Consider the following 13,205-nt stretch of genomic DNA (forward strand, 5'->3'; position numbering starts at 1 on the left):
CCCGTGAGTTGTAGGAATAGGTTTAATTACGCTCATGCCAGCTTTGTCGGTCAGTGTATACATATTTAACACCTAGGTATTAGGTATGTGTTATATTGTTGATTTCTCAGCAATTATGTAACACCCCTCCCCTTTATACTCTTTGGGAGAGCCGGGATTGACATTCATTTAATTTGATTGGAAAATAGATTTTTTAAATTTGCAATTTCAAGTGATCCTCCATGCAAAGACGTATACTTTTATTTTCTATTGCGGTTTCTCTGCGAAAGTGACTTGCGTATTTCTTGTTAATAATTCGAAGCAAAAAAATATTTTTATATTCAATATTTTTATTTAGATTTAAGGGTACCGTTGTAAATCGGGCATTGCCATCTTTGCATGGTGACTTGAAATTGTGCTTACATTCTTTTTCATTACGTTAATTTTGAGCAAAATTCACCCGTTGTACTTTTTCATTATACACTGTTAGATGAAACACTAATATTGTGTTCGTAATATCGATCAGCAGTTTGAAATTGCTAATATTTTGTTTAAAATTATGAATAGAACGTTAGGGATATCTCACTAATGTTAACTTTTCTTACTTCCAATTCTACCTTTTATACTTCTCTATACTTCCTTATCTACAATTTATACTCCTCTATACTTCCTATTCTACCTTTCATACTCCTCTATACTTCCTATTCTAGTTTTTATACTTTTTACTTCCTTTTTTACCTTTTATACGCTTCTTTACTTCCTCTTCTACCTTTTATACTTCTCAATACTTCCTATTCTACCATTCATACTTCTCTATACTTCCTGTTCTACCATTTATACTCCTCTATACGTCCTATTCTACCTTTTATACTCCTCCATACTTCCTATTCTACCTTTTATACTCCTCCATACTTCCTATTCTACCTTTTATACACCTCCATACTACCTATTCTACATTTTATACTCCTCTATACTTCCTATTCTACATTTTATACTCCTCTATACTTCCCATTCTACCATTTATACTCCTCTATACTACCTATTCTGCCTTTTATACTTCTCTATACTTTCTATCTACCATTTATACTCCTCTATACTTCCTCTTCTACAATGTATACTCCTCCATACTTCTTATTCTACAATTTATACTCCTCCATACTTCCTATTCTACCATTTATACTTCTGTATACTTCCTATTCTACAATTTATACTCCTCCATACCCTATTCTACCTTTTATACTCCTCTATACTTTCTATTCTAACTTTTTTTACTCCTGTATACTACCTATTCTATCTTTTATACTCCTCTATACTACCTATTCTACCTTTTATACTCCATACTACCTATTCTACCTTTTATACTCCTCCATACTACCTATTCTACATTTTATACTCCTCTATACTACCTATTCTACCTTTTATACTCCTCCATACTACCTATTTTACCTTTTATACTCCTCCATACTACCTATTTTACCTTTTATACTCCTCCATACTACCTATTCTACCTTTTATACTCCTCTATACTACATATTCTACCTTTTATACTCCTCTATACTTCCTATTCTACAATTTATACTCCTCTATACTTCCTATTCTACCTTTTATACTCCTCTATACTACATATTCTACCTTTTATACTCCTCTATACTTCCTATTCTACCTTTTATACTCCTCTATACTACATATTCTACAATTTATACTCCTCTATACTTCATATTCTACAATTTATACTCCTCTATACTTCCTATTCTACAATTTATACTCCTCTATACTACATATTCTACAATTTATACTCCTCTATACTTCCTATTCTACAATTTATACTCCTCTATACTACATATTCTACAATTTATACTCCTCTATACTTCCTATTCTACAATTTATACTCCTCTATACTACATATTCTACAATTTATACTCCTCCATACTACCTATTCTACCTTTTATGCTCCTCTATACTACATATTCTACCTTTTATACTCCTCTATACTACATATTCTACAATTTATACTCCTCTATACTACATATTCTACAATTTATACTCCTCTATATTACCTATCCTATCTGTTTATTACTGGTCTACACTCTTTATACCTCCTCTCCTGTTCTTGCATTTTACTGATTATCACTTCATACTCTTTTTTTTCTATTCTCTCATAAAATCTTTTCTTTCTTTTAAACAGTTATTACGATTCAATATAATTCTACTTTTGTTTAGGCTACGAACATGTACTCAGAGCTTGTGGAGAATAGATACATAGAACTAAAGTTGACTGTAATGCTTACGTGTGGTTTTAAAATCTAAAATCATTGACCTTTTTTTTATCTTAAAAACTGCTTCGTAAATCAGCATTCTGTACAATTATTTATGTACAGTAAACACTGGAAGTCAACGTGCACTGTACATGCAATTTACAGTGTACAATTATTTCCTTTTTGTACCTGGCTTAATCTGATGTGATCTCAGTTTTAAAAAATTAAATAAACAATTTTTTTTCTTTAAATTTATTTTATCGACTAGGACATCAATATTTTCATAAAAACAAACATTTAGATTTAGAATGTAAAACATGATTTATTTATTAATGCTGATGAGGATGGGGATGGTTAAATGAGTATGAAAGCTCCTGCAGCGAGGATGAGTACTGCGTGGAAGAAAGTTTGTATAAATTATTACACTCCTCTGTCCTGTAATCGTTAGGCATGGAGAACAGGACTGCACCTCTGTCCTCCGGCCGGGAATACATCTCCGTCTTTAACCTTGGAGCCTCGAGACCAGAGTCCGGAGACGGAGGAGTTATGAGTCCGGGGTAGGGAGGGGTTGGGAGTCCTGGATGATGACGTAAAGTTGAAGAGGTCGGAGAACTTGATTGAGTCCTGTACTCCTGGTAGAGTTTAGCCTCCGTGTGCTCAAGATTACTTCTGCCACAGGAAACCTCCGCCAGCGGAGCTACTTGATGTAAACTGCTACTTGAGCTGGACACGGTGGAGCTTGATCCGCCTCGATGCTCTTTCTTCGCCTTCATTCGCCGATTTTGGAACCAGATCTTAATCTGACGTTCTGAGAGGCCGAGTGTGGAGGCCAACTCCAACCTCCGTGGTCGACAAAGATATTTGTTGTAATGATATTCCTTCTCTAGTTCAACCAGTTGACCAGCCTTGAACTGGGTTCGAGGACGTTTACTGCTGCTCCCCTGCTCCGGACTAGGGGACGGAGAAGAACTTGGAGATTTCTCCGGACTTGTCTGGGCTGGAGCTCTGCTCAGGCTCATCCACGGGTACATAGGCATGGCAGGGCTAGGCTGGAAATATTGGTTTTGATACTGGGAATATTGATTCCAGTATTCATAACTACTCCAGGTTTGGGTTGGAGCACTGCTCGGATCTATCAGATGTTGAGAGTAACTCTCAGGGTATACCATTCCACCACGAGTAATAGTCATAACGTCTTTACTTTAAGAGATTTCAAATCCAACTGATTCCAAAACTGTTTTGGAGTTTTCACTTAAATTTCGCTCTGATTAATGTGTAATTATCAAGAAACCCCGCCCCTCCGCCGGTCAACCCGTCGCACCGGCGCGGCCTTTGCTCGCTCCAGCCGGCGGTTCCTGTATAACGGCACACACAGAAAACGGATTAGAAATGTGGCCCCGCCCTCGTCAGGTCCCGGCCCCTTAGCCCCCTAGTCAAGATCTGAATAATTTTCAAGAGGGGGGGGGGGATAAAATTATCCGTTTAATTTAATCCTAGACTTGTAGATACATGTCTAGACTTGACAGATTGAGCAAAAATACATTTTTTTATTTTTCAAATAATTATCAATATTTATCTGCTTTCTTCCTGTTAATCTTGATGCAGTATTAAACTTATTTCCGTTTAAGTTTGAGTGAAAATTTATACTAAACAAAAATTTCTATTCAAGGTTTTTTGTTTTAACAATTTCTGTTTTACAGGTTGCCTCTTCATTAAAAAATTGGCTGTACAGCGTACAATGTACAACTGTACACACAGGGTGCACTGTATCATAATGGACCGTGAAAAATCGGAATTTTTTACTAATATTTTTGTAAAAAATAATAGTCATTGGAAAATTCATATCGGCAAATTTTAGAAATGGTCAATGTTCTTAGTACATTCTGAAAATATCCACTTCTGTATTTTGTACATATTGTATTTATGAAAGCATTGTAATTATCAAATCTGATAAGGGCCTTTATGGACAGTAAATGTACAGTGTACACTTACCCTAGATAACAGCAAATCTTGGTTCTAAAATTCCCTTTTGATTGTTCGTTTGATTTTAAATTGTAAAATTTAAATAAAGAACTTTTTAAAATTAACACATTTTTAGAGATGTAGAATAAATCGATGGTATAAACAAGATCTTAGGCGGGAAAAGCGTGCAGAGAGACACACTTAGAGACACACTTTCGATCCCATTATTACCGCAAATATCTATTATTTTGGTGCAATTATTCCATCTTCTTAATTTTCATAATTGATATAAATTATTTTCAAATTTAAAATGAAAGTTTTATTATTAATCTGTCAGGAACGCAGGGGGGGGGGGTGTAATTATTGGAGATTTATCGCATCAGATTAATTTTCAAATATAAACTCTCCTCAATCATTTCTTTATCTTGTCTCTATTTTGTCTTTTTTTTTCATTTTAATCAACGCAGAAAACTGTTATTGTCGTCCACCTAATTTGTAATCAGGATGCTTCGCGCCTATCTTCTAGTTTAACTTTTTGTGGTTGCTCAATCTTTCAGCATTTACTCTTCGATAAAACAATAAAAAATTGCGAATTAGATTTTTTTCTTGGATTTTCAAATGTTACGAAAATGTTGTAGACAATTTTTTGTAATTCTGAGCATCCATACACCTTTCCTGGGGTCATGTAAGGTCCCAACTTTAACTTAACTTTGTCTCAACTTTACCTCAACTTTAACTCAACTTTATCTCGTCTTTATCATGTCTTTATCTGAACTTTATCTCAACTTTATCTTAACTTTATCTCGACTTTATCTCAACTTTATCTCAATTTTATCTCGACTTTATCTCAATTTTATCTCGACTTTATCTCAACTTTATCTCAACTTTATCTCAATTTTATCTCGTCTTTGTCTTAACTTTATCTTAACTTTATTTCGTCTTTATCATGTCTTTATCTCGACTTCATCTCAACTTTTTCTCGTCTTTATCACACCTTTATCTAGGCTTTATCTCAACTTTATATCAACATTATTTAAACTTTATCTCGTCTTTATCATGTCTTTATCTCAACTTTATTTCAACTTTTTCTCGTCTTTATCACACCTTTATCTAGGCTTTATTTCAACTTTATATCAACATTATTTAAACTTTATCTCGTCTTTATCATGTGTTTATCTCAACTTTATCTCAACTTTTTCTCGTCTTTATCACACCTTTATTTAGGCTTTATCTCAACTTTATCAAAACTTTTTATTAAATTTATCTCAACTTTATTTCAACTTTGTCTCGTCTTTATTTGATTTTATCTCAACTTTATCTTAACTTTATATCGACTTTTTCTCAAGTTTATCTCGTCTTTATCATGTCTTTATCTCAACTTTATCTCAACTTTATCTCAATTTTATCTCAACTTTATCTCAACTTTAGCTCGTCTTTATCTCAACTTTATCTCGTATTTATCTCAACTTTATCTCAACTTTATCTTAACTTTATCTCAACTTTATCTCGTCTTTATCATGTCTTTATCTCAACTTTATCTCAAATTTATCTCAACTTTATCTTAACTTTAACTCGTCTTTATCTTAACTTTATCTCGTATTTATCTCATTTTTATCTCAACTTTATCTCAACTTTATCTAAACTTTTACTCAACTTTATCTAGTCTTTATCTTAACTTTATATCAACTTAATCTCGCCTTTATCCTGTCTTTATCCTATCTTTATCCTGTCTTTATCCTGTCTTTATCCTGTCTTTATCCTATTTTTATCCTATCTTTATCCTGTCTTTATCTTATCTTTATCCTGTCTTTATCTTATCTTTATCCTGTCTTTATCCTGTCTTTATCCTGTCTTTATCTTATCTTTATCCTGTCTTTATCCTGTCTTTATCCTATCTTTATCCTATCTTTATCCTGTCTTTATCCTGTCTTTATCCTATCTTTATCCTGTCTTAATCCTGTCTTTATCTTGTCTTTATTCTATCTTTTTTTCTGTCTTTTTCCTGTCTTTATCCTGTCTTTATCCTATCTTTATCCTGTCTTATCCTGTCTTTATCCTGTCTTTATCCTATCTTTATCCTGTCTTTATCCTATCTTTATCCTATCTTTATCCTGTTTTTATCCTATCTTTATCCTACCGTTACGCTATTTTTATCCTGTCTTTACACCATCTTTATCCTATCTTTATCCTGTCTTTATCCTGTCTTTATCCTGTCTTTATCCTGTCTTTATCTTGTCTTTATCTTGTCTTTATCCTGTCTTTATCCTATCTTTATCCTATCTTTATCCTATCTTTATCCTGTCTTTATCCTTTCTTCATCCTATCTTTATCCTGTCTTTATCCTGTCTTTATCCTGTCTTTATCCTGTCTTTATCCTATATTTATCCTATCTTTATCCTGTTTTTATCCTATCTTTACGCTATCTTTATCCTGTCTTTATCCTTTAATTATCCTGTCTTTATCCTGTCTTTATCCTATCTTTATCCTGTTTTTATCCTATCTTTACGCTATCTTTATCCTGTAATTATCCTGTCTTTATCCTGTTTTTATCCTGTATCTATCCTATCTTTATCCTGTCTTTATCCTGTCTTTATCCTGCTGTTATCTTATCTTTATCCTGTATCTATCCTATCTTTATCCTATCTTTATCATGTCTTTATCCTGTCTTTATCCTGTCTTTATCCTATCTTTATCCTGTCTTTATCCTGTATCTATCCTATCTTTATCCTGTCTTTATCCTGTATCTATCCTATCTTTATCCGTCTTTATCCTGTATCTATCCTATCTTTATCCTGTATCTATCCTATCTTTATCCTGTTGTTATCTTATCTTTATCCTATCTTTATCCTGTTGTTATCTTATCTTTATCCTGTATCTATCCTATCTTTATCCTATCTTTATCCTGTCTTTATCCTGTCTTTATCCTGTCTTTATCTTGTCTTTATTATGTCTTTTAAATGGAAAGAAAGCGTAATTTCTAGCGACGCTTATAATTTTGCAAACTGACTTTTCTCAATTGTGAGTTTTATACAAAAAGTGACTCGCGCATTTCTACATCAGGAAACATGTTAATATTATCAAAATAAACACTTTAAAATCTAGAAAAACGACAATATCTTCCACATTATTGATCAGATAAAGGATATAATGGTACTGTTGTGAATCAGGGATTGACATCTTCGCATGGAGGGTCACTTGAAATTTCGCTAACATTCCTTTTAAGCTATTAATTATTCCGTCTATACCTCAGTTCACTTTTGATGGTTCAAGATCGCATTTAGGAAATCTCAAATTTGAGGAAAACTATCTTTATTTTATCACTTCAAGTTAACCAGGAGGAGAAGGTTAAATTCAATTGACATTTGTGACCTTTAGTTCGGATTTTACGCACAAATATGAGAAAGGCAAATTTAGTCAGTAACATATTAGCAATTTAAAACATTTTCTCAATAGTTTCTGAAGAGTAAACGTTATGATCGAAAACATTTACGCTAGTTAAACTTGTCATTTCTTTAGTATAATCAGATTTTAATCAAATCAAATATATAGATTTGTCTTAAGAATATAGAACATAGTTTATTATAGTTCTACATACAGTGGGTTACCCACAACAGACTAGACTTAATAGACGTCTGTACGAAATTTTTATTCTCTGTTTCCTTACTTTTAAGATTAATTGCAACTGCAATCTTGTTTCTTTCTTTTTCAAATCATTTAGTCAGCCATGAAAAAGCCTCTACTGATGCCGTAAAACTTATTTTATCCCTGGGATAGTCATATTTTAAAAGTTTCAGGTCGTCTTTACAGTCTCATCCTTTGTGGGTAACCCTGTATTGCAAACATATTTATGTGTCCCACATCATATTGGATTTAAACGATAATCAAAAATTGCAATTTTGAACTTATCATAAAATTTTAAAGATTGAATCATTAAAAAAATTGTAAAGGATAATACAAAATATGTTTGCAGAAAATCGAAAGTTTTTCGAGTATGTTTTTCTTATTTTGGAGATAATCTAATATGAAATAGAACACTTTGTCATAAAACTGTGGAATAGAAAGGCGACATTTAAGCAATCTAATTATACCTTCATCTAGTTCACAGTGCATTGTATTCCTCAATAATCAAGTATTCCCCAGACCTGTAGAGTTTCTAACATCCCCCCCCCCAACCATCCAACCTGATCCAGACAGCTAGGGTTAATTGTCAAGTTGTAAACATTTATATTTTGAGAATTTTTTACAATCTCAGTTTAGTTTTAAAGGTTTATTTTACCGTCCTGGTGAATAGTTGATTTATTATTAATTTCTCGAGTTAAGTTCAAAAATGTTTAAATATTAAATTAAAAGATTTGTAATTACTAATTAATCGTTTAATAACTGAATAATTAAGATATTTATTTTATTTTATTTTATAATCATCTAAACCATTGAGTTTATCCTCTAAACCATGGAGTTTACTATCTTATAGCAGGGAGTGTTTATCTTTATAACATGGCGCTTATCATCTAAACCATGGAGTTTATCATCTTAACCATGGAGTTTATTATCTTATAGCAGGAAGTTTATCATCTTTATAACATGGCGCTTATCATCTAAACAATGGAGTTTATTATCTTAGCCATGGAGTTATCATTTAAACAGTGGAGTTTATTATCTTAGCCATGGAGTTTATCATCTAAACAATTGAGTTTATTATCTTAGCCATGGAGTTTATCAGCTAAACTATGCAGTTTATCATCTAAACCATGGAGTTTATTATCTTAGCCATGGAGTTTATCAGCCAAACTATTCAGTTTGTCATATAAACCATGGAGTTTATCATATAACTATGCAGTTTATCATCTAAACCATGGAGTTTATCATCTAAACTATGAAGTTTATCATCTAAACCAAGCAGTTTATCATCTAAACCATGGAGTTTAATATCTAAACTTTCGAGTTTATCATCTTAACCATGGAGTTTATCATCTGAACCATGGAGTTTTTCATCTAAGCTTTGAAGTTTATCATCTAAACCATGGAGGTTATCATCTAAACAATGGAGTTTATCATCTAAACAATGGAGTTTGTCATTTGAACTAGGGAGTTTATTATCTAAACAATGGAGTTTATCATCTTAACTATGGAGTTTAATAACTAAACAATTTGTTTGGTCAAAATGGTCACAAAAATTGCTTTGAACACAAATAAATCTAGAGTATTTTATTTTATTTTATGAGATTTTGCCCAAATTAGTTTTTTAAAAAAGCCCAATTATTATAATTTAATAACGTTTTTGCACAATTATTAAAGCATGATGTATATATTGTTGGCCCAGATAATCTGAGTTCAATTTGACGCAGAATTGTTATTAAAGCATGATGTATATATTGTTGGCCCAGATAATCTGAGTTCAATTTGACGCAGAATTGTTACTAAAGCATGATGTATATATTGTTATTTTGGCCCAGATAAAGGGGGGGGGATCAAAGGAAGGGTCATTAAGTTAATGGGTTAACCTTGGATGCCCTTAATTACATCGCTAACTATCTGAATTGACCTGATAATAGAAATATTTCCGGTCAGCTTCGGGTTCCCTGGGAACCTTAATCATAATCTTGGTCAGTCCCTCTTCCGGGTCCCCCTGCCCCCCTCCCCGTCCCGGACCCTGCAGGGTTAAACCAATAAAAATGTCAGGATATTCTGTTAATCTTTTAATATTCTGGATACCCCCCCCTCACTATGTTCCGGTTTTATAGAGTTAATAATTGAACATTTAAGGTTTTCATGATAATCATCACTTTCACTTGATCCCCAACCTTCCTCCAACAAAAATATTGCTATGCCCGCAAATAATATCTTGAAACAATAAATTTTATATACATTTTTTTAAATTGAATTTAATTTCAAAATATCTAAAAGTGGAGAAATAAGTTTTGTGTTAAATTAGATATTTATTTTGATTACATCAAATACATCAACTTTTTCAAAACTATGAAATTGATTTTCTTACATTATGTTTTCAGCCTCAACAGTAAAAACAACAATACAAATATGGACCTTAGTAATTTTGTATAAATTCATACAATATATTTATAATTAGCATTTGTATGTATGTACATTGTAAAATTTGTGGCCTAATTAATGATGTGATTTGATAATTTAACCATGGCAATGCAAACTAATCAGGAAGGGATGGTCAAATTAAATTTGAATGACTGGTACGATCTTGTGGCCAAGCAGCTCATTTAGTTCTGGTTTTACGAACAATTGAGGAAGGCAAATTTATTTGGTTACATATTAGCAATTAAAAAAATGTTCGTTCTTCTCTATCAAGAAACTTTTAATGATTTATATTTTAGTTATATGTGCAGTTTACTCTAGTTTGTTGGTAAACTTGAGGTCTTGCATAAATGACAGAATTCATTTTCACCCGGTAAATTCTTCATATTTGTTATTTTATACTTTTATTTTGGCTATTTATTTTAAATATCAAAGTGAATAACATCACATAAAGGCTATTTTAGAGAGATTTTGAAATGAAAAATCAAAATATGGCTAAAAATATTTCCATTCAGACAGGATGTACTTCGTTGTTGTTATAGTGCTAAAGTTACTTTCCCAATATTAGTTTCCCAAAATACAACTTTTCCCAAATGTTTAAGCCGCAGCGGTTGGTTGTGCTAGTAAATGCCTATATCACAGGCAGCCGTAGTACATTTGAATTTCCATGCTGGGTCAACCTTTCCGGTCCCAGTTATGAGTTTGTACTGTACCTAGCTCTATGGACAGGACTAGCCGGTGCAACAAGGTTGACGCGGTCAGACTTTATGCTTCATATAGGATTACTTTAACTGGGCAGATTTGCATGATATGTTCTTATCAAAACTAACTCCAACGATATTCATCCTGTATCGGAATTTTTACAATCTTGATTTTTGATCTTGATTTTGAATTCAAAATCCGTAAGAGCTCCTATAAACTGAAAATTTTAAAATACAGAAACACACAAAAAAGTATGAAATAGCAAATATTGTATTCTAAAAATTATTCAGACATCAAAACTTTTGAATGCAAGACGGCTGTTAGACTCAAGTTATGACTCAAAAGCCATGCCTCATAGTGATCCTCTTTTCATTATGTATAAGATTCTAAAGGTTATTAATTTATTTATGTATAAATATTCAAATAAACTTCTTCCTATCCTACCTTTTTGAAGCGCTTGGATACTTTGAAAGATCTCTTTAATCTGCTTCTTCTGGTTTTTTGACTATATTTTTTCAACAGTGTATGGCATGGTCTCCAAATTTTTTTATTTTCTTTAACAGTCATGAAACTTATTGTATCAAAAAATCAAACCCCCCCTGTCAACTGCCTGGATGTCAAAATGCGGCCCGAAAAAGTTTTTTTGATGTAATTTTTACTGATTTTACTTGAAAAAGTCTTTTTTTAGGCAGTAATTGGGTAATTATACAGTTCACTTAAGGCTCTGATTTTTTTGCTAAAACATGTCTTATGACTGTTAAGGAAAATTCACAAAATTTGGGGACCCTGCCATCAACGGTTCTAAAAATATCGCAAAAGAACACAGAATAATCTTGATTAATCTTTAAACGTACAGTTAAGTTTGAGTTTAGACTTAAAAATGCACTTGATTTCTACAATTTCCTTAAAAATGGATTCAGTTAAAATTCCCTAGGTGGCATTTTCTGAAAATTTTGAAACCTGCATATTGATATATTCCGAAGAAAAAAATTAGGTGTTTTGACTTGAATCCTGATGGTTCATTTTCAGCAGTGTGTACGATACGCTTTTGAAGTTATTCTATTTAAATTAATTTTTATCATGTCTGTTGGAAAATTGTTGAGTTTTATTTTTAAGGAAAAATGCAGGAAACATAAAGAAAGGTGTTTATGTGGGACGAACTATTCTGCTACTTTCACAGAAGGACCATTTCATCTTTTTTTTTTGTCTTTTACCCACACCCCTTTCGCGCAGATCTCCTTTACCCTGCCACTGTTCATGAGTGCAGGGCATTTTTTGAAATATCGGATTCTTTGTTCCAATTTCTGTACTTTTATACTACAGGGTGTCCCACGAAACATGACAATTGCTGAATATTTTAAAATGTCTTTTTCCATAATTTGTTAAGTTGTTTGATACCAAAGAAAATTACAATAAACATTATGGGGCAGTTTTATTATAATAAAATCAATCCCATCATCTCTATATTGGAGTAAAAGATTTTTCTACCGAACTTTAACTGCCAAAAGTCTTTAAATCTATTCCAGTATTTGGAAGACGACATTCTAAACTATTCATCAACTGTCATGTTTCGTGGGACACCCTGTAGATGAAACTCTAATAATGTGTACCATATGTCGATTAATCGCTTTGAACCACAGTTTTTGGTATAAAGGTTATAGGAACTGTCAGCGTAATTTCAAGTGACCGTTCTGAACGGGAATACCCGCTCAACAATTATATCCTTTAAGCCTGAAAGTAATCCAAAGGTAGCAAGCAGTCCCGTAAAAATCAATGAGAATGTTTCCAATTACTTCTGGCTACAAAAAATATAAATGAGTTGGGGATAATTATAGGCCAAGGCGCTGGAACACTTCTAAGTTAACCCAGTCTTAAAAGGAATTGAATTTTGCCACAAACTCTGATTTTCTAATTTCAATATCGTCGTAGACCTTTAATATTTCAAACTATGAATGCTATTAGATCAAATAATGTAAGTTTGAAATATTAAAGGTTTACATCATAAGGTTGCAAAGATATAGGTTTTACAAAAACTGAATTTGCGGCAAAGACTCAACTCCTTTCACAGCAGTTTGGATCTTTCAAAGGTATCTTCGTCCGAGAAAAAATGATGAAGATATCCTTATTTTGTTCTGGAAGGAATAGTTAATTTTTACTTGTGGTTTCTCTATCAAAGTGATTTCTGCAGCAGAGACAAAGTAGTAAATTTTCAAATAAAATCCGATTCACTCCGGTACCATTAAATTTGTATCAGAGACAACG

The 13,205-nt window shown here is 32.4% G+C and overlaps 2 protein-coding genes across 2 annotated transcripts in view; one reads left to right on the plus strand and one right to left on the minus strand.

The window, feature by feature from the left end:
* The window catches only part of LOC111707199 (nuclear pore complex protein Nup133), a 32,044-nt gene extending 29,559 nt beyond the window's left edge, over positions 1-2,485 (plus strand). The window contains exon 36 of the mRNA XM_023480254.1: positions 2,200-2,485. Within this exon, the coding sequence (XP_023336022.1) occupies positions 2,200-2,234 (35 nt within the window). The 3' untranslated portion in view covers positions 2,235-2,485. The remainder of the gene's footprint in view (positions 1-2,199) is intronic.
* Positions 2,486-2,518: 33 nt separating this feature from the next.
* LOC111707200 (homeobox protein Hox-A3) lies at positions 2,519-4,175 on the minus strand. Its single transcript, XM_023480255.1, has one exon. The coding sequence runs from the start codon at positions 3,422-3,424 to the stop codon at positions 2,564-2,566; it is 861 nt and encodes a 286-aa protein (XP_023336023.1). The 5' UTR covers positions 3,425-4,175; the 3' UTR covers positions 2,519-2,563.
* Positions 4,176-13,205: the final 9,030 nt, after the last annotated feature.

This window comes from Eurytemora carolleeae, unplaced genomic scaffold, assembly GCF_000591075.1.
Source record: "Eurytemora carolleeae unplaced genomic scaffold, Eaff_2.0 scaffold786, whole genome shotgun sequence".
Taxonomy (NCBI): domain Eukaryota; kingdom Metazoa; phylum Arthropoda; class Copepoda; order Calanoida; family Temoridae; genus Eurytemora; species Eurytemora carolleeae.

Coding starts and splice junctions, on each gene's coding strand:
- LOC111707200 (XM_023480255.1), bottom strand. CDS start 3,424: ATGACTATTACTCGTGGTGGAATGGTATACCCTGAGAGTTACTCTCAA.